The sequence below is a fragment of the Mustela lutreola genome, chromosome 9, assembly GCF_030435805.1.
Source record: "Mustela lutreola isolate mMusLut2 chromosome 9, mMusLut2.pri, whole genome shotgun sequence".
In the NCBI taxonomy this organism is placed as follows: domain Eukaryota; kingdom Metazoa; phylum Chordata; class Mammalia; order Carnivora; family Mustelidae; genus Mustela; species Mustela lutreola.
Genome location: NC_081298.1, coordinates 12,882,603 through 12,901,379, shown reverse-complemented (window position 1 = coordinate 12,901,379; position 18,777 = coordinate 12,882,603). Strand labels below are relative to the sequence as shown.

Here is an 18,777-nt window from a genome sequence, read left to right as displayed (position 1 = left end):
TTAGTAGGACTTGAGAAACATTTTAGTCTTGGAGTTGTACGTTCTACATAATTAAACTGGAATATGAACTCGACGTTGTCTTCGGAATACAAATTTATAATAAAGAGTATTAAGAATTCTCTAACCACGGGGGTGCCTGGGTGCCTCAGTTGGTTAAGTGTTTGACTTTGGCTCAGGTCATGATCTCGGGGTGCTGAGATTGAGCCCTGCGTGCTCCCTGCTCAGGAGTTTGCTTGTCCCTCTCTCTCTCCCTTAGCTGCTCCTCTTGCTCCTGCTGTCTCTCTGTCTCTCTCTCAAAGAAATAAATAAAATCTTAAAAAAAAAAAAAAAAGAATCATTTAACCATGGAGAGGGTGTTATTCGGAATTATAAGATTAAGCCATTCAAGCATAGCTTTGTAAAGTCACGGATATTATATAATATTTTCATCTTCTCATTATTCTTTCTTAGTTGCTGATGTGTAGTCACGATGAGCGGATTGGGAGAAAGCTCCTTGGATCCACTGGCCCCTGATTCACGAAAACGCAAATTGCCATGTGATACTCCAGGACAAGGGTAGGCAGTGTATTTCCTGATGCTTCACCAAAGGCTCCTCCCCCTACCGTTATATTTTTTCTTAAAGATAGCATTTCAACTTTCTGTTATTTATATTCTCTGGTTAAATTTTTCTTTTTTTGTCTTTGCTTAAATTATATGATTTCGCTTTGTAGTAAGTAGTGTGGCATCCTTATGATGCAATAGAAATTTTGTTGCTGATTCAGATAGAAGCAAGAATCTTACACTAACACCTTTGATACAGCGTGAAGCATTTCTCAGTGGAGGAGGTAGGTAGGAGTTAGGAATAGATAATTGATATTATCCAAGTAAGACTCTTCAGATTCCTGTAAGAAAATATAAGTTGGTATTTTGACATTTGTGGGGTTTCATCATTCTTTTCCTGAATGAAGTTTGAAGTTTAAAAAATGGAAATCAAGTATTTCATTTTATGCAGTGATACTCTAGCCTTTTTAGTATTTGTCAAGGCCAATATGATTTGTTTTAATGTGATTGTTGCAGAGTAAAAAATGATCTGTAAACCATAAAACCTTGTCATTAATAAGTAGCTAACACTGTTTTCCTTATTCTTTGTTGTTTTACTGTCTCTGTGAGGTAAAGACTATGTATCCTCATATTCCCGATGAAGATACTGAGACTAAGTTTGCCCAAGGCCACCAGGCTAACAAAAAGGTTGAATTGAAATTTAGGTTTGCCTGAATTTCTACTCTATTCTACTACTTCTCCAAGACAAGGTTTTGATGGTTTCTATTGGCTGAATTCAGTTTGTTTAGATGTGAAAGTAGTGGTGCTGTGTACTTGTTCTGCTCACTGCTCTTGTGTGATAGGTGTATTCATGAACCCCCCCCCCCCCTTCTCTCTCAGTCTTACCTGCAGTGGTGAAAAGTGGAGACGGGAGCAGGAGAGTAAATATATTGAAGAATTGGCTGAACTGATATCTGCTAATCTTAGCGATATTGACAATTTCAATGTCAAACCAGATAAATGTGCAATTTTAAAGGAAACAGTAAGACAGATACGTCAAATAAAAGAGCAAGGTAATACAAAGTAAGAAAAACACTCAAGTATTTTCAGAAGGAAACTTGTCAACTGTGTTTACATTTGTCTTTTGGCTTCCTTGTTGCTCATGTACGGACTGCTGCTAATTGAACCTAGCCTGTGGGACTGGACAAATGAGTTGACCAGCTGTACTCTTCGAGAAACAGTTAATAGAGAAGTAGATAGAGGCCTGTGTTCTCACCTAGTCACGTGTTAGCTTCCTTTCAGGAAGCCGTGGATACTACATGTAGTAGTGAAGAAAAATTGAGGGTAGCTTCTGCCCTCCTGGGTAAATCTTAAGTTTTAACATTTAAAAATTATAGCATTGTTTTCTTATCATGAAATGTTACATATGTGCATATATATGCTCAATATGTGTCTTTGTTCTGGGCACTGTGTAAAGGTGAAATTGACCTATAGCTGATAAGCATATGCTATTTGTAGTACTGCCTTGTATCTTTTCAGGAAAAGCTATTTCCAGTGATGATGATGTTCAGAAAGCTGATGTATCCTCTACAGGACAGGGAGTTATTGATAAAGACTCCTTAGGGCCACTTTTACTTCAGGCAAGTATATTATACTTTTTTGAGGAATTTTTAAGACTTAAAAATACACTTTTGTAATGTACTTAAAAATTATTTTGTAAGTAGTTTCCTTAAATAGTGTTGATTCACCTGTAGCACCTACAGCATGTTTCTCTTACTTCAAAGCAGGAGTTGGGAACAGGGAGGCTCTTTATAAAGTGCACCTATTAATTTTTCTTTGTTGTTTCAACTAGTTTACTCCAACTGCTCTTTAGTTGATCAACTTAGTTCTTCTTTGGGAGTAGTATAGTGCCTAAAGCTTGACTTGGTATCAAGTGGAAAAACAGTATGTGCTAAGGATAATTTTCTTATTTTTTGAAGCTCCTTTCAAGATATAATTCTTCAAAAATTAGATTATAATTAGAATATAATGAGATTATAATTAGATTATAATTCTTCAAAAATTCAGATTTTATGTTGACTATAGTTATTTTTCCCCCAATTCTTTTTATTTTTTATAAAGCCCTATAGTATTTGTGTTGATGTTAATAGGAATGGTAACTGGTCGCTGATAATTGTGGTGGTTGTTAGGTCAACAGTAGTTTTAAAATTTCTGTTTAGTACTTTAAGTCTGGTGTCTTAATTGGCTAAGGCTGCCAAAACAAAATATCACAGATTGGGTGGCTGTTTCTTTCTTTTTTAAGAGTGGGAGAGTGGGGGAGAGGCAGAGGGTGAGGAAGAGAGAGACAATCTTAAGCAGGTATGGATCCTGATGCGGGGCTAGATCTTACGACCTTGAGATCATGACCTGAGCTGAAATCAAGAGTTGGACATTTAACTGACTGAGCCACCAAGGCACTCTCAGGAATTTATTTCTTAAAGTTCTGGAGGGTGGAAGTCTCCAGTGTCAAGTGTTGGCAGGCTTGGTATCCCTCCTGAGATCTCTTTCCTTGGTGTGTAGGTGGTTGCCTTTTCCGTATATCTTCATATGATCTCTCTGTGTATGTGCATCCCTGGTGTCTCTTTTGTTACATATGAACATCAATCCTGTCGGATTAGAGCCCTGTTTGTATGAAGGTTAGGGCTTCAACATGTGAGTTTTGGTGGGGATACAGTTCAGGCCATAATAGCTAATATTAACATATCCCACTTTAGGCATTGGATGGTTTCCTGTTTGTGGTGAATCGTGATGGAAACATTGTATTTGTGTCAGAGAATGTCACACAGTACCTGCAGTATAAGCAAGAAGACCTGGTTAATACAAGTGTCTACAATATCTTGCATGAAGAAGACAGAAAGGATTTCCTTAAAAACTTACCAAAATCTACAGGTAGCCTTTTAATGTGCATTTTCTAAATAAGCTAAAAAATTATTTTCTTGACAGTTTCTTAGAAAATTGAACCCACATTTTGGGAGGCAGAGTGATCATACTTGTGCAGAAGGGCAGGTCATTAACAACAAAACTTTCAAAGATGACTTGGTGAATTTGGAATTTGGTACACATTTCATTGGGCCAGATATACAGCAAATTACAAAATGGTGAGATTTCTGTTGAAATGGAGATCATTCCAGTATTATTATATATTTTGCCATTGCAAAATGTCTGTGTAGAAATTACTGTAAAAAACATAGTAATGAGAAAGTACAGCTTAAATTTTTGATGGTAGTCATAGACTGAATTGCCAGCTTTTTAAAAACTTTTCCTTTTGTTTTCCATAGTTAATGGAGTTGCCTGGACAAACGAGACCCAGAGACAAAAAAGCCATACGTTTAATTGCCGTATGTTGATGAAAACACCTCATGATATTCTGGAAGACATAAACACTGGTCCTGAAATGCGCCAGAGATATGAAACAATGCAGTGCTTTGCCCTGTCTCAGCCACGAGCCATGATGGAGGAAGGGGAAGGTAAGATTCACCACATGTTTGAGATTCTGTCAAACAGTGGCCACATTTCTAGTTCTGTGATTTCCATTGTCGTATTCGTTCACTGAATTCCACATCCTTACTTGCCTATTGAATACACTTGTCCTCCCATCCAAGTACTAACCAGGCCCGACCCTGCTTAGCTTCCGAGATCAGACGAGATCGGGCGCGTTCAGGGTGGTATGGCCGTAGATTGAATACACTTGTCCTAAAGATAAATATAATCCTTACCTGGTTAAATTTTTATTGTAGATTTGCAATCCTGTATGATCTGTGTAGCACGCCGCATTACTACAGGAGAAAGAGCGTTTCCCTCAAACCCTGAGAGCTTTATTACTAGACATGATCTTTCAGGTAAACACTTGGTATATGTGTGTGTATACATTTTGTTCATTGGTGAGTTTTTATAAAAGTTTACTATTTCTACAGCCTGCATTATCATGTAAGTTCCTCTGTCCCTGTAATGAATGCTTTGCATGGATTACTCCTTATGTTTCTTATGCAGCTCTGAGATTCACTGAGACCCCTGGCATTTGTGGTGGGTATATTTGAGATATAAAATCCCTCAAATAAATAAAAAATAAATGTAGAGGCACCTAGCTCTCTCTCCAAATAACATTTCAAATCAGAAGTTATTATTTCTTTCTCTAACTTGAAACCCATTTTTCATAAATAAGTTTTCAAAAATATAGGTAATTTAATGAGAACTCCTGGGAGTAATTCTTAATATCAGCATGAGCTTCAATTAAAAAATTTTTTTTAAAAATTATTTATTTATTAGAGAGAGTTCAGGTGGAGCAGCGGAGGGAGAGGGAGAAGCAGGCTCCCCACTGAGCAGGGAGCCCAACATGGGGCTCAATCCAGGAGCCCAGGATCATGACTTGAGCTGAAGATAGAGGCTTAACTGACTGAGCCACTGAGGTGCCCCAAACTTCAATCTTGGTCTGCCCTTTTTTGGCTATGGGAATAAGGAATTAAAGCCAATATGAGTGATAAGGCACAATATAAAGTTAAATGCGGTGGCAGTATTCTCTGTGTTTACCTTCAGGGTAACTCTTGTGATCATCTAATCCTGAATGGTGAAGCCATGGTGTGTCTTCTAAGTGCCGTCTCAGAGATGGGGAACTAGGCCTGGTGATAGATATGTTGGGTTACTTGTCCAAGATCCTGGCTAATAAAGAATTTGTAGCTGGGTCTCCCCGATGTTGACGTCCACCATGTGGACCTGCAATAAGTAATTTGATAAAATGGAGTAGTTTAAAATATCTAACATATCTCTAGCTATTTTTGAGACAAATAAATAAATAAATATATATATTATGTACACATACATATATAACAATATTTTACTGTTAAAAAGCTATTTTTGTAGTTACCATTTTATGCCAGGGTCAGTTACCCATCTTGAGGCTGCATGAGATTAATTTTCACAGATGAAACAATAGCAAAACAGTCTTTGTATTCTTAATTTAATCTGTTAAATATTTAAATAAAAATTTAAACTGATAAATATTTCATATTGGAAAAACTTTTTTCTTTATTTACTTGAGATATGGAAACCCACTAAGAGGAATTTTTGTCTTCTGGAGTGGTTCTTTCTCTGTATATGTTATGACTTGGCAGACTAAGTTTTCTCCCCAAATAGTAATATTCCACATTTTGTAATAGAAAATACTAAATGGGAAAAAAAGAAGAGAATACTAAATAGAACATCTTTACTCAAGTAGTTTAGTGACTAGAATCTTTAAAATTTAATCTTATTAATGTTTTCTTTTATTATAAAAGCAATATATATATATACACATTATAAAAGTTAGAAATTACCAACCAGGAAAAATCAAATAGTTTCGTCTGGGTCCCATCTGAGAACTATCTTACCATAGCTGGTATTTCTCACTTGCTGCCTGTTCTTTCGTAGGAGGTTTGTTGCACTCAGCACAGTACTTTTTTTGGAGAGGTTTTATTCTCTGTCCCTGATGTAAATTTTTTCTGAGCATCTCTTTTGTGCTCGTCATCTGACTCTTGGAGCTAAGCTCAGGGGAGGTGGTTGAGGACAGAACATCCTTATTCTGGGCACAGTGCATAAGCATTTACTCTTCCTGGAATGCATTTGCCCCTTCTTTGTAGGTCCCCCTGCTAAGGTGTTTTTTTGTTTTTTCAAAAATATCATTAAAGGTCTGAATTTTAAACAGATTCTTAGACTGGGGGCTCTGTCTGTCTGTCAGCTCATCCACCATTAGTGGCCTTTGTCATCCCTAGTAGCATTTTTATTTTCATTTTCATCATTTATTTATTTATTTATTTCTCAAAAATTTTATTTATTTATTTATTTGACAGAGAGAGAGAGATCGAGAGATCGATCACAAGTAGGCAGAGAGAGAGGGAAGCAGACTCCCTAGATTGCAGGACCCTGAGATTATGACCTGAGCCGAAAGTAGAGGCTTTAACCCACTGAGCCACCCAGGTGCCCCCTATTTTTATTTATTTATTTTAAAGATTTTATTTATTTATTTGACAAGGATCACAAGTAGGCAGAGAGGCAGGCAGAGAGAGAGGGGAAAGCAGGCTCCCCATCGAGCAGAGAACCCAGCATGGGGCTCGGTCCCGGGACCCTGAGATCATGACTTCAGCCAAAGGCAGAGGCTTAACCCACTGAGTCACCCAGGCGCCCCCACAGTAGCATTTTTAGAACTCTCTTTTACCATGTGAAGCTTTATGAGTTTCCCCAACCCAAACCTGATTTTCTTCAGTATTTTTACTTTTTTGACAAACACATCGTGGAGAGGATAAATAGATCAGGAGATATAACTAACTAATGAATCATTGAACACTACATCAAAAACTAACTGAACATAATAAAAAATAGATTAGGAAAGATATAGAAAAGACTTTCCAGTCAAATTATTGACTACTTTTTTTTTTTTTTAAAGATTTTATTTATTTATTTATTTATTTGACAGAGAGAGAGAGAGAGAGAGAGAGATCACAAGTAGGCAGAGAGGCAGGCAGAGAGAGAGAGAGAGATGAGGAAGCAGGCTCCCGGCTGAGCAGAGAGCCCGATGCGGGACTCGATCCCAGGATCCTGAGATCACGACCTGAGCCGAAGGCAGCGGCTTAACCCACTGAGCCACCCAGGTGCCCTTGACTACTTCTTTTAAGTCATTTGTTTGCCTGGTGGGTCAGGATGTTTCATCACCTTCCTGATTCGGTGGACCCTGTTGGTTCTGAGCACAAGAGGTCGTAGGTAGGTGTTGTGTTTTTTTTTTTTAGTAAGTCCTGTGCAGAACAGACAAAAACAATCAGTGAGTTTTGGCAGCAACATGAGCTTTCAATCATAGACTGACATTTTGTGACATGGGAGCATATTTTGTTGTGGATAACCATGTCCTGAATGTTGATCACAGTTTTTGCCCAGGACATCCTCAGTAATTATTTTGAATTTTTAAAATGTTACTTCAATGTTTTGCAAATCAGCAAGGCTTGCTTCAAAAGCACAACTCTTGAGGCCATCAGAGGCATTTTAGTCCTTTTGACAAAGTTCTTATGACTGTTTTCTTGAATATTCCTTATATGGAACATAGCTAGTGCTTTCTCCTCATACCACTCTTCTTTGACAATGGGTCAACTAATTTCTTCTTGGCTCCTTTTTAAAAAAATTGTAAAGTTTATTACTATTAATATTTTGTTTTATTGAGAGAGAATCTTAAGCAGGCTCCACACCCAGCATAAAGCCTAGTGCTAGGCTTGATCTCATGTCCCTGAGATCATGACCTGAACCAAAATCAAGTTGGACATTTAACAGACTGAGCCGCCCAGGGTCCCCTCTTCTTTGCTCCTTTTTGACACTTTTTGTAGGTGTTTATTCTTGCCATCTTGCCCTGATACTGCTCAGAAAGTGTGGCAAGGCCTAGTTGTCCATTTTTTCTTTAAGGACTATCTTAGTGAAACCTGTAATTTTATAACATGTTTGAATTGTATAAATTTTGTCTCTAGTGTATTTGGTATTAAGCAAAAGTCAGACACTTCCAGAATTAAAGAAATGAGTATTTGGTTAACCTTTCTGGTTTAGATTTTAAGTGTCCAAAAATGCAGTCACCTCTCGGATGGAAAGAATTGTTCCTGCTAGCTGTGTATGCAGGTATTTTCATAGTTGCAGAGACAGAATATCCTCAGATGAAAAATTTCAGTGGTAGGTGGTGGTCTTCTTGAAGTGAAAATGAACCCAAGGTTATCTGGATACGTCATACTCTGTACTTTCAGAAAGTGAAAGGAGTTTTGTGATACTCTCTTATGTTTTGTACAGCAGAACATTTAATGTAAGAGTTTCCTGTAGGACCATGTCCTTGAAGAGTTCTGGATATAGCAGAGAAGGTGGAGCAAAGATTTAGTGTCTTTATTTTATTCTTCAGTGCAAACCCGTGCAGTGTGCAACCAGTAAATACTCGTGGGTTGGATTTAAATCTCGATCTTCTGTTTAATAGGAAAAGTTGTCAACATAGATACAAATTCACTGAGATCCTCCATGAGACCCGGCTTTGAAGATATAATCCGAAGGTGTATCCAGAGATTTTTTAGTCTTAATGATGGTCAGTCGTGGTCTCAGAAACGTCACTATCAAGAAGGTAAAGAATTTTGAGTTTGATTCTTGGTCTTTTTTGTTGTGTTTGTATACTTTAAAGCATTAAGTGTATTCATAGTTGTTTTTGTGTGTGGGGTAGGAAAGTGATTCTTGAGCATTTTTCTTTTACCATGCTTGTAATTTTGGTGCAGGTCCAGTATTTTCATTGGATTGAGAAAATGTGGCACTTAAAGTACATTTCCTTTCCCTCCTCTCTTACGCGTATCTGTTTTTCCAATTGTAGTCACTAGTGATGGTGTATTTTTCCCAACAGCTTATATCCATGGCCATGCCGAAACCCCAGTGTATCGGTTCTCGTTGGCTGATGGAACCATAGTGTCGGCACAAACCAAAAGCAAACTCTTCCGAAATCCTGTCACAAATGATCGACATGGCTTTGTTTCGACTCACTTTCTTCAGAGGTAATGATCGTTTGCTGTGTCCTCACATTAAATGCAGCAGTGTTCTCAAGATGCTTTATTATCAATCTACAGAGATTTAACGAGAAAAAGCAGAGATGTTGGGTTTGCTGAAGTGAGTTTAGATTCCTGGATAGTGAAATGATCTATTATCTTGTGATCATTGGGAGAGTATGTATATGTGTGTACACACACACACACACACACACACACACGCTTTACTATTTTGATATACATGCTGCCAAAGCGAGCACATATTTTTAAGGTTATATTATTATGTGAAAATGAGGATTTGTTCATTAAATACTCCCTGGGAAAGCTGGGGAATGGGAAGGCTTGTGAATAAAAGAACATAAAAAATCTGACTACCTCTGTTACGTTTTATTTCTGATGATACGTTTATGTTGCTTCTAACGATTGAATTTGAAATTTGAAAGACTTTAAGAAAAAAAGATATGTTGCTCTTGCTAATGGTAAATGAGCAGCACATGGAAGAGCAGACTATTCATGCATTAAATATCTTGAGTAATTTGCAGTCCCCTCCAGGTTAGCCCCTACAGGTGTGGCAACTGTAGTAAACCCTGCTGTGATGCCAGCTACCATAGTTGTTGGCCCTTGTGCTCGTGGTCACTCATTTAGATTCTGTAGCATATTAAAAAATATATTACTGGGCTCATAACTGATTAATACTTAGATTGGGACTGACACTGAGTATTGGAATGGAGCCTAGGAGTTAAGCTCTTGGGCACTTACTTCATCATTTAAAAAAAAAAAAAGTGCTTTAATGCATGCCTGTAATATTTTAGTGAAAGTTTGTCTTCTTTCTTCGTAGGGAACAGAATGGGTATAGACAAAACACGAATCCTGTCGGACCAGGGATTAGACCTCCAGCAGCTGGATGCAGTAGTTCAGTAGGCAGCATGAGCATGTCGCCAAACCAAGGTTTACAGATGCTGAGCAACAGGACCTATGGCTTGGCTGACCCCAGCAGCATAGGGCCAATGAGTGGGGCTAGGTATGGGCCCTCGAATCCCATAGCTTCAATGAACCCTGGGGCAGGCATGCAGTCACCATCTTCCTACCAGAACAGCAACTATGGTCTCAACATGAGTAGTCCCCCACATGGGAGCCCTGGCCTTGGTTCCAACCAGCAGAACATCATGATATCTCCTCGTAACCGTGGGAGTCCAAAGATGGCCTCACACCAGTTTTCTCCTGTTGCAGGTACTGTTGTTGGCATTTCCTTTTCTTTATTTTTTTCTTCCTCAGTAGTTCTTCTCTTCTTCTGTTACAATCCTTGTGAAGCTAGTTCAATTTAAGGTTAACTTTTATAGAGTTGAGTGGCATTTTGTTACAGCATCCAATAGTCTAATTCTTTCCTTTATTTCTCTCCCAATCCAGGTGTGCACTCTCCCATGGGATCTTCTGGTAATACTGGGAGCCACAGCTTTTCTAGCAGCTCTCTGAGTGCTCTGCAAGCTATCAGTGAGGGAGTGGGGACTTCTCTTTTATCCACTCTGTCTTCACCAGGCCCCAAATTGGATCACTCTCCCAATATGAATATGAGCCAGCCAAATAAAGTGAACAGTCAGGATTCTAAGAGTCCCCTGGGCTTGTATTGTGACCAGAATCCAGTGGAGAGTTCAATGTGTCAGTCAAATAGCAGGGATCACCTCAGTGACAAAGACAGTAAGGAGAGCACTGTCGAAGGGTCAGAGAATCAGAGGGGTCCTTTGGAAAGCAAAGGTCATAAAAAATTACTGCAATTACTTACCTGTTCTTCTGATGACCGGGGCCATTCCTCCTTGACCAACTCCCCCTTGGATTCAAGTTGTAAAGACTCTTCCATTAATGTCACCAGCCCCTCTGGGGTCTCTTCTTCAACCTCTGGAGGAGTGTCCTCCACATCGAATATGCACGGGTCCCTGCTGCAGGAGAAGCACCGGATTCTGCACAAGTTGCTGCAGGATGGGAATTCACCTGCGGATGTGGCCAAGATCACCGCAGAGGCCACTGGGAAGGACACCAGTAGTACGGCGTCCTGTGTGGAAGGGAGTGTCAAGCAGGAGCAACTGAGTCCTAAGAAGAAGGAAAATAACGCACTTCTTAGATACCTGCTGGACAGGGATGATCCTAGTGACACACTCTCCAAAGAACTGCAGCCTAAAGTGGAAGGAGTGGACGGCAAACTGAGTCAGTGCAGCAGCTCCGCCATCCCGAGCTCGAGTCAAGAGAAGGACTCTAAAATTAAGACAGAAACAAATGAAGAGGTAACTTGTTCTTTCTCTCTTCCAGCTCAGTCATTGTGTTTCATCACTGTATTTCGGTGTTGGAAAGACCATGTGTTACATGCAGAATCTTGTCTTCTGTTTTAGGTTTATGTAATGGAATTTACTCTAGAGCTGTCATTTCTTTATAATATTTTGGGAATCTGTAAGGTGTATTATGATGGAGTTTGGAAATACGAGATGTGTGTGTTTTAAAATGTGACTCTGACTAGAACCAGTTGGTAGCCAGTTTGAAAATTTTCATGGAGGTTTTTATTGTCGGAATGAGCATATTGGGTCTTTTAAAGGGGTAGTAGAAAGAAACGGGAAAAAACTGTATTAAGTAACAGATTTTGATTTGTGCCTACAGTCAAGTTTCCTTCTGTATGTGATCTCATTCTGTATAAGGGTTTCCCAAACTCTGCTTGAGGAACACTCTTCCAGGAGACTTCATTATACATCTGAGAAAATTAGTCTTGGGGAGGTCTTACTGTTAGGATATCTGTTTGATTTTGTTTAACATAGTGCTCTCCAAATTTGTGGACCAAGACTCCTTTTTGAACCATGCCTGCGAATCTCTTATTGAACATCTGCTTGTTGCCTTTATTATTACTTACACTTGTTTTCCAAAGGTAGGTGTAGAGGCAGACGACTTTGTCAGCTAATGATCCTGAGTAACATTAACTGGAAAATATTTTACAGCTTGAGAATTAAAGTTCTAGTGCAGATTTTAAAAATGCCCCTTCAAAAGCACTTCCAAACCCAGAGAATTTATTTCAGTATGCTGATGTATAAATTTCAAGGATGAAAACTTAGGGTAAGGGTCTTAAGAATCCAGACTTTAAGTTGGGTATTATCACTTTAGGTTAACTATTGTATTTTACTTATTTCCACTTAATTTGTGTTCTTCTGATGAATAGGTTTATACCTTTGTATATCTAGTAATGTTAATTAAAAAGAAATAAAAATTAACACTGGTTAATTAATTTTTCCCCCCCAGGGATCTGGAGACTTGGATAATCTAGATGCTATTCTTGGTGATCTGACTAGTTCTGACTTTTATAATAATTCCATATCCACAAATGGTAGTAATCTGGGAACCAAGCAACAGATGTTTCAAGGAACTAATTCTCTGGGTAAGAAAGAACTAGGTTTTATTCTTGCTGCCTTTTAAAAGTTTCTGCACCACCCCAATGTTTATAGCAGCAAAGTCCAGAATAGCCAAACTATGGAAAGAGCCTGGATGTCCATCAACATGCAGGAGAAGAATGGATAAAGAAGATGTGGTGTGTGTGTGTGTGTGTGTGTGTGTATATATATATATATATAAAACTATATATACACACAATGGAATATTATGCAGCTGTCAACCCCCCCCCCTCCCCCCCACCCCCAAATCCTGCCATTTGCAATGACGTGGATGGAACTAGAAGGTATTATGCTAAGAAAAATCAGTCATTCCAAGAGGGACAGTTAGCATATGATCTCACTGATTTGAGGAATTTGAGAAACAAGACAGAGAGGATCATAGGGGAAGGGAGGGGGAAAAAATGAAACAAGGTGAAACCAGAGAGGGAGACAAAGCTTAAGAGACTCTTGGTCTCAGGAAACAAACGGGGGGTTGCTGGAGTGGAGGGGATGGGAGGGATGGGGTGGCGGGTGATGGACACTGGGGTGGCTATGTGCTCTGGTGAGTGCTATGCATTGTGTGTGACTGATGAATCACAGACCTGAACCTCTGAGACAAATAATACATTGTATGTTAATAAAAAAATTAAAAGTTTCTGTACCTTTGCACATGCAGTTACCCCTTGAACAACACTGGTTTGGATTGCATGTGTTCAGTTACACACACGGATCTTTTCAGTACATGCAGTATTGTAAATGTGTTTTCTCACAATCAAAGCCCAGATAAAACGCAATGCCTGAACTTGCAACCCTTGAGATCAAGACCTGAGCTGAGATCAAGAGTTAGACACTTAACTGGCTGGGTCACCTAGGTACCTTTCTTATGATTTTCTTGATTTCTCTAGTTCATTTTAAGAATATAGTATAAGGGGTGCCTGGGTGGCTTAGTCGGTTAAGCCGCTGCCTTGCTCAGGTCACGATCCCAGGGTCCTGGGATAAAGTTCCACATCGGGCTCCTTGCTCTGTGGGGAGCCTGCTTCTCTCTCCAGCTCTGCCTGCTTGTGCACATGTGTGCGCTCTCTCTCTCTGACAAATAAAATCTTAAAGGAAAAAAGAATATAGCATATTATATATGTAATAAACAAAATATGTGTCAGTTGACTTACTGATAAGTATTTTGGTCAGAGTATATTAGTAGTTAGGTTTTTGGGGTCAGTAGTTATATGGATTTTTGGCTTTGTTGGGAGCTCAGTGCTCCTAACTAGGACCTTTGGTGTTCAAGGGTCAGCTGTACTCTTGTAATAAGATGGAAATCTAATTAACATTTTTAACTTAAAAATACATATCGTGCCTCTCAGGGTTTGTTTGTTTGTTTGTTTTTAAATAATTCATAGTGCATATGTTCTAAAAAGTTCCCTGGACATTTTCCTGTTCTTAAAATTTGCTATTTCTAACTAATACACCAGTAATCATGAAACATTCTAGGAAATGTTCATCTTTGGTTGCTCCAGTTGAGTAGTAGCTACCAGAGCATATATTTTTGTTTGGCACAGAGACTTGAATTAAAAAGCAGCTAAAACTTGTAATTGAAACCTTTTCTGTGACACTTGTGGAACTTTGTCATTTAGCTGTGAGACTTTTCTTCTTTTATTGTTGGCTGATTGTCCTCCAGCCTCTCTTCCGCAGCTGTGTGGTTTCCTCACTCATAAGGGTGTAGTACAAGTATTGATTGAACAAGAAAAAGTCAGTTATCAGGAATGGTAGTTACTCATTTTCAGTGGCACTGTTTCCTAAATTGAAGTGGGTAGTCCACAATCAGTCAGCTAGGTTGGAGAAAGAAAAATGTTAGGGGGAGATTTCACATTTCATTCTTTGTTTGATTAGATGGCAACTTGTCTAGTTAAATTTAATTTAAAAATTTTAAACAACTGACGTAAGTACATATAGGGAAGAACCTCTAGGAGTTTGAACCTTGATAACTTTTTCAATATTAAGTGAAGCATAATATGAATGACCGCATCAGGCTATGGAACAGTTCCCAGTACATCAGCCAACACTGGGACTCTGTTTCTACTGTATTCCATATTGGAATCTGAGGCTTTTTGTTTTCTTCCTTCTCCTTTTTTTTTCCTTCTATACTTACTGTTTATTTTAGTAAGAAAGATGTTCTTTTGTGGTTGGTATTGGTATTCATGTGTTGTGCTTGATTACTTATGTACTGAATCATCAGAGAATTTTTATGTATTGTGCATCTGTGTTTCAACAGGTTTGAGGAGTCCACAGTCTGTGCAGGCCATTCGTCCCCCATATAACCGAGCAGTGTCTCTAGATAGCCCTGTTGCTGTTGGATCAAGTCCTCCAGTAAAGAATATCGGTGCTTTCCCCATGTTACCAAAGCAGCCCATGTTGGGTGGGAATCCAAAAATGATGGATAGTCAGGAAAATTACGGCTCAACTATGGGTATGTCATTTCTAACCAGTACTTATGGATAAAATTTTCTTTTTAAATTTAAAACACTTAACGCCATTTAAGTAATTGGGATTAAATAATAGGTTTTTGAATAACAGTAGCATAATATTTCTGTCATGAGTTTCCTTAATTTATTCTACATCTTGGTTATTTTAAACTCTCAAGGAAGCTACTTGAATACGTGGCAATAGTTGCCTATCAGAAATGTCTTGAGGGGCGCCTGGGTGGCTCAGTGGGTTGAAGCCTCTGCCTTCAGCTCAGGTCATGGTCCCAGGGTCCTGGGATCGAGGCCCGCATTGGGCTCTCTGCTCTGCGGGAAGCCTGCTTCCCCCACTCTCTCTCCCTGCTTCTCTGCCTACTTGTGATCTCTCTCTGTCAAATAAATAAATAAATAAATAAATAAAATCTTAAAAAAAAAAAAGTCTTGAAAAATGAATGTCTTAATAGTTGGCCAGCCCTATTCTTAGGATGACAGCACTTTTTTGGTCAAGGTTGTATGTAATGACTGTACTTATATAAGAAGGATTTTAGTATAATAATGGGAAAGACATAATCATTTCTGCCTGTTGTAGGTGGACCAAACAGAAATGTGACTGTGAATCAGACTCCTTCCTCAGGAGACTGGGGCCTACCAAACTCAAAGGCCAGTAGAATGGAACATATGAGTGCAAACTCCATGGGAAGACCCGGAGCAGATTATAATGCTTCCTTACCCAGACCTGCAGTGGGCGGCTCGATGCCCACCTTGCCTCTGCGGGCCAATAGCATCCCAGGGGCGAGACCAGGGTTACAGCAGCAGCAGCAGCAGCAGCAGCAGCAACAGCAGCAGATGCTTCAAATGCGTAAGCATCCCCTTCATAAAAGAGAAAACCAGATGATTTAGGGTAATATTTGCTATTGCCGCCTTTGAAAATGTATCCCCTCTTTTTCTTCCACCAGGGCCTGGTGAGATTCCCATGGGAATGGGGGTCAGTCCGTATGTCCAGGCAGCACCATCTAACCAACCGGGTTCCTGGCCAGATGGCATGTTGTCCATGGAACAGGGTCCTCATGGGACTCAAAATAGGTGGGGCTTTGTTATGTGACTCTGTTGAAAATGTTAGCATAGGATAATCTAGAAAAAGGTCAGAACACAGGAGCAAACCTAAAAGAGAATGAATGTAACTCACTGATTGAGGTACTTGTCTGCCATCTGGGCATTTCTTGTCTGACTGTAAAAATTGAGGTGAGGGGGCACCTGAGTGTCTCAGTGGGTTAAAGCCTCTGCCTTCGGCTCAGGTCATGATCCCAGGGTCCTGGGATCGAGCCCTGCATCGAGCTGTCTGCTCAGCAGGAAGCCTGCCCACCCCCACCCGACTGCCTCTGCTAACTTGTGATCTCTCTCTGTCAAATAAATAAACAAAATCTTAAAAAAAAAACAAACAAAAAAAATCGAGGTGAGGCAGCAAGCCAGTGAGGGAGGACACCGCTTTATTGTTTAACTGTCAGGACCAGTGAGTGGTCAAACCGGTGACGATAAATTACCACCAGTTTGAGAAGATAAATGGTGTTCAGAGGGTGAGCCTCAGTTTTCTGGCAGATTAATTTTTAAGGATTTTGATAATTCTTTTCTAAGATTATTTAAAACATTTCAGGGATGATGGTGAAAGCAAACTGTAGCACTCTGTGAAAGAAAGGTGTGGATTATGTCTATTTAATTTTTATTTAGTTTGATCACTAACTCATTTGCATGAAAGAAGCCACCTGTCAATTTCAAGTCTAACTTGAATTCTATAATAGATTAAGCAAAGAAAAAAAATGATCTATTGAGTAGACAGTGGTAAAGCTATATGAGTTTATTAGCTTGAGTGCTTCTTTGTGGAGAACAGATAGTCTCATTATGGAATTTTTTCTGAGGGAGAATGATATCTAGTTCCATGTCCTTCTAATATGTTGGAGGACTGTGGGACCTTACTGTGGGTATATGGCGTTTGTATTACACTTGACACATGAGCTCAGTGGGCCAGGGACAACAGAAAGTTATTTTGGCAGGTCCCAGGCTCAGTATTCTGATAGTTCAACGTGTGTGTGTGTGTGTTTGTGTTTGTGTGTGTGTGTAAGAGCAACATTGACATTGATTGCAAATCTCTTTTAGGCCACTTCTTAGGAATTCCCTGGATGATCTCCTTGGGCCACCTTCTAACCTAGAAGGGCAGAGTGATGAAAGAGCATTGTTGGACCAGCTGCACACTCTCTTGAGCAACACAGATGCCACAGGCTTGGAAGAAATTGACAGAGCTCTGGGCATTCCTGAACTTGTAAATCAAGTAGGTGGCATTAACACGGAAATAGAATTGTGTATGTGCACACTTTAAAACATACGTGTGTGTGTGCATATCCATGAAGCCATACACATGAATGCCTGTCTATCTTTCCTATTACTTGAGTTACATCACTGCATTCATGGAGCCCAGTATTACATTTAGAAATCATACTGCCAGCAACCTACTATTTTGTAAAGCTGTCCATTATTAGGCAGCTATAAAAATGATCCAATAATACTTCTTTGTAGTTTTAAAAATGCTGCTTTTTACATATGTTAGTTGAATCTCATTTCTATAATTAACTATTTTTACTGCCTGGCCAAGCACGGTGTACTCTGAGGATACAAGCTTTTTTGGTGTCAAACAAAATCGCTTTACAGTAGTGAATATGAACATCTCAACAATAGCATCTCTCATTCCCAGTTACCTGTGCAGCCTTATGAAAATCTGTCATTCACAGACCTGTGTTTTGAAACGGATACATTTTGTAGTGCCTGTTTTCATTTAAGAACTGTGTGTGGGGCAGTGTATAGATCTGCGTACTCAGTGATAATTAGGCAAGATTTTCTGGGGGTTACACAAAGGATTATACTCCTCTGTGGCAAACTCTGTCACAGAAGTTCGGAAAGGGTGGGCAGGAAATGTAGAGCAGTGATGTTGTATGTCTCTAGCGATACCATTTTTGTGCCCATGGCTCTGGAGAATGCGTCTCACCTGGCTGAGGGTGGATGGATGTGAGGGCTACACAGAGACTAAGGAGCTTGAACTGCCCCTTATAATTACATTTAAGCTGGAAAGAGCTTTCTCTGTTCTAATGATAAAATAGTTAATGGTCATTATGTAAAATCTGACAATGACAAAAAACATTAAAAAAAAGTTAAAATCTTCTGTAATCTTGGCACAAAGAATCATTAGTAACTTTTGAGTGTATATTTAAAAAAAGGGGGGAGCAGACTTTAAAAACACTTTGGTAACCTGTTTTACTTAGGGAAGTCATCCTCAGTCATCTTTTTACAATTTTTATTTAATTTTTTTTTTCATTTTTTAAAGTAATCTCTGTGCTCAGCATGGGGCTCCAATTCACAAACCCAAGATCAAGAGCCACAGACTCTACCAACTGGGCCAGCCAGGTGCCCATCTGTCATCTTTTTTTTATTTACTATATACATTTTTAATTTTAATAGGTGTATAGTAACTGTTATATTGAACACAGTTAATTTAACCAGTGCTCTACCTTTAAAAAAAAAAAAAAGATTTATTTATTTATTTGACAGATTACAAGTAGGCAGAGGGGCAGGCAGAGAGGCAGGCAGAGAGAGGGGTGAAGCAGGCTCCCTGCTGAGCAGAGCCCGATGCGGGACTCGATCCTAGGACCCTGAGATCATGACCTAAGCTGAAGGCAGAGGCTTAACCCACTGAGCCACCCAGGTGCCCCACCAGTGCTCTACTGATGAAAATTTAAGTTGGTTCTAAATAATTATTATAAACAATTCTATGAATTATTCCCATCTTGTTGCCTTAGTTTTTCT

The 18,777-nt window shown here is 39.3% G+C and overlaps 1 protein-coding gene across 5 annotated transcripts in view; it reads left to right on the top strand.

Annotated features, from left to right (window-relative positions):
* NCOA3 (nuclear receptor coactivator 3) overlaps positions 1–18,777 on the top strand; it is a 137,806-nt gene that overhangs the window by 107,310 nt on the left and 11,719 nt on the right. For all 5 annotated transcript variants that reach the window (XM_059132917.1, XM_059132918.1, XM_059132919.1 and 2 more), the window contains 15 exons: positions 451–555; positions 1,420–1,592; positions 2,059–2,159; positions 3,273–3,447; positions 3,837–4,025; positions 4,296–4,397; positions 8,525–8,665; positions 8,936–9,083; positions 9,913–10,304; positions 10,482–11,350; positions 12,348–12,483; positions 14,742–14,936; positions 15,518–15,787; positions 15,885–16,011; positions 17,080–17,251. In XM_059132917.1, coding sequence (XP_058988900.1) covers positions 470–555; positions 1,420–1,592; positions 2,059–2,159; positions 3,273–3,447; positions 3,837–4,025; positions 4,296–4,397; positions 8,525–8,665; positions 8,936–9,083; positions 9,913–10,304; positions 10,482–11,350; positions 12,348–12,483; positions 14,742–14,936; positions 15,518–15,787; positions 15,885–16,011; positions 17,080–17,251 — 3,276 coding nt within the window. In that variant the 5' untranslated portion in view covers positions 451–469. The remainder of the gene's footprint in view (positions 1–450; positions 556–1,419; positions 1,593–2,058; positions 2,160–3,272; positions 3,448–3,836; positions 4,026–4,295; positions 4,398–8,524; positions 8,666–8,935; positions 9,084–9,912; positions 10,305–10,481; positions 11,351–12,347; positions 12,484–14,741; positions 14,937–15,517; positions 15,788–15,884; positions 16,012–17,079; positions 17,252–18,777) is intronic.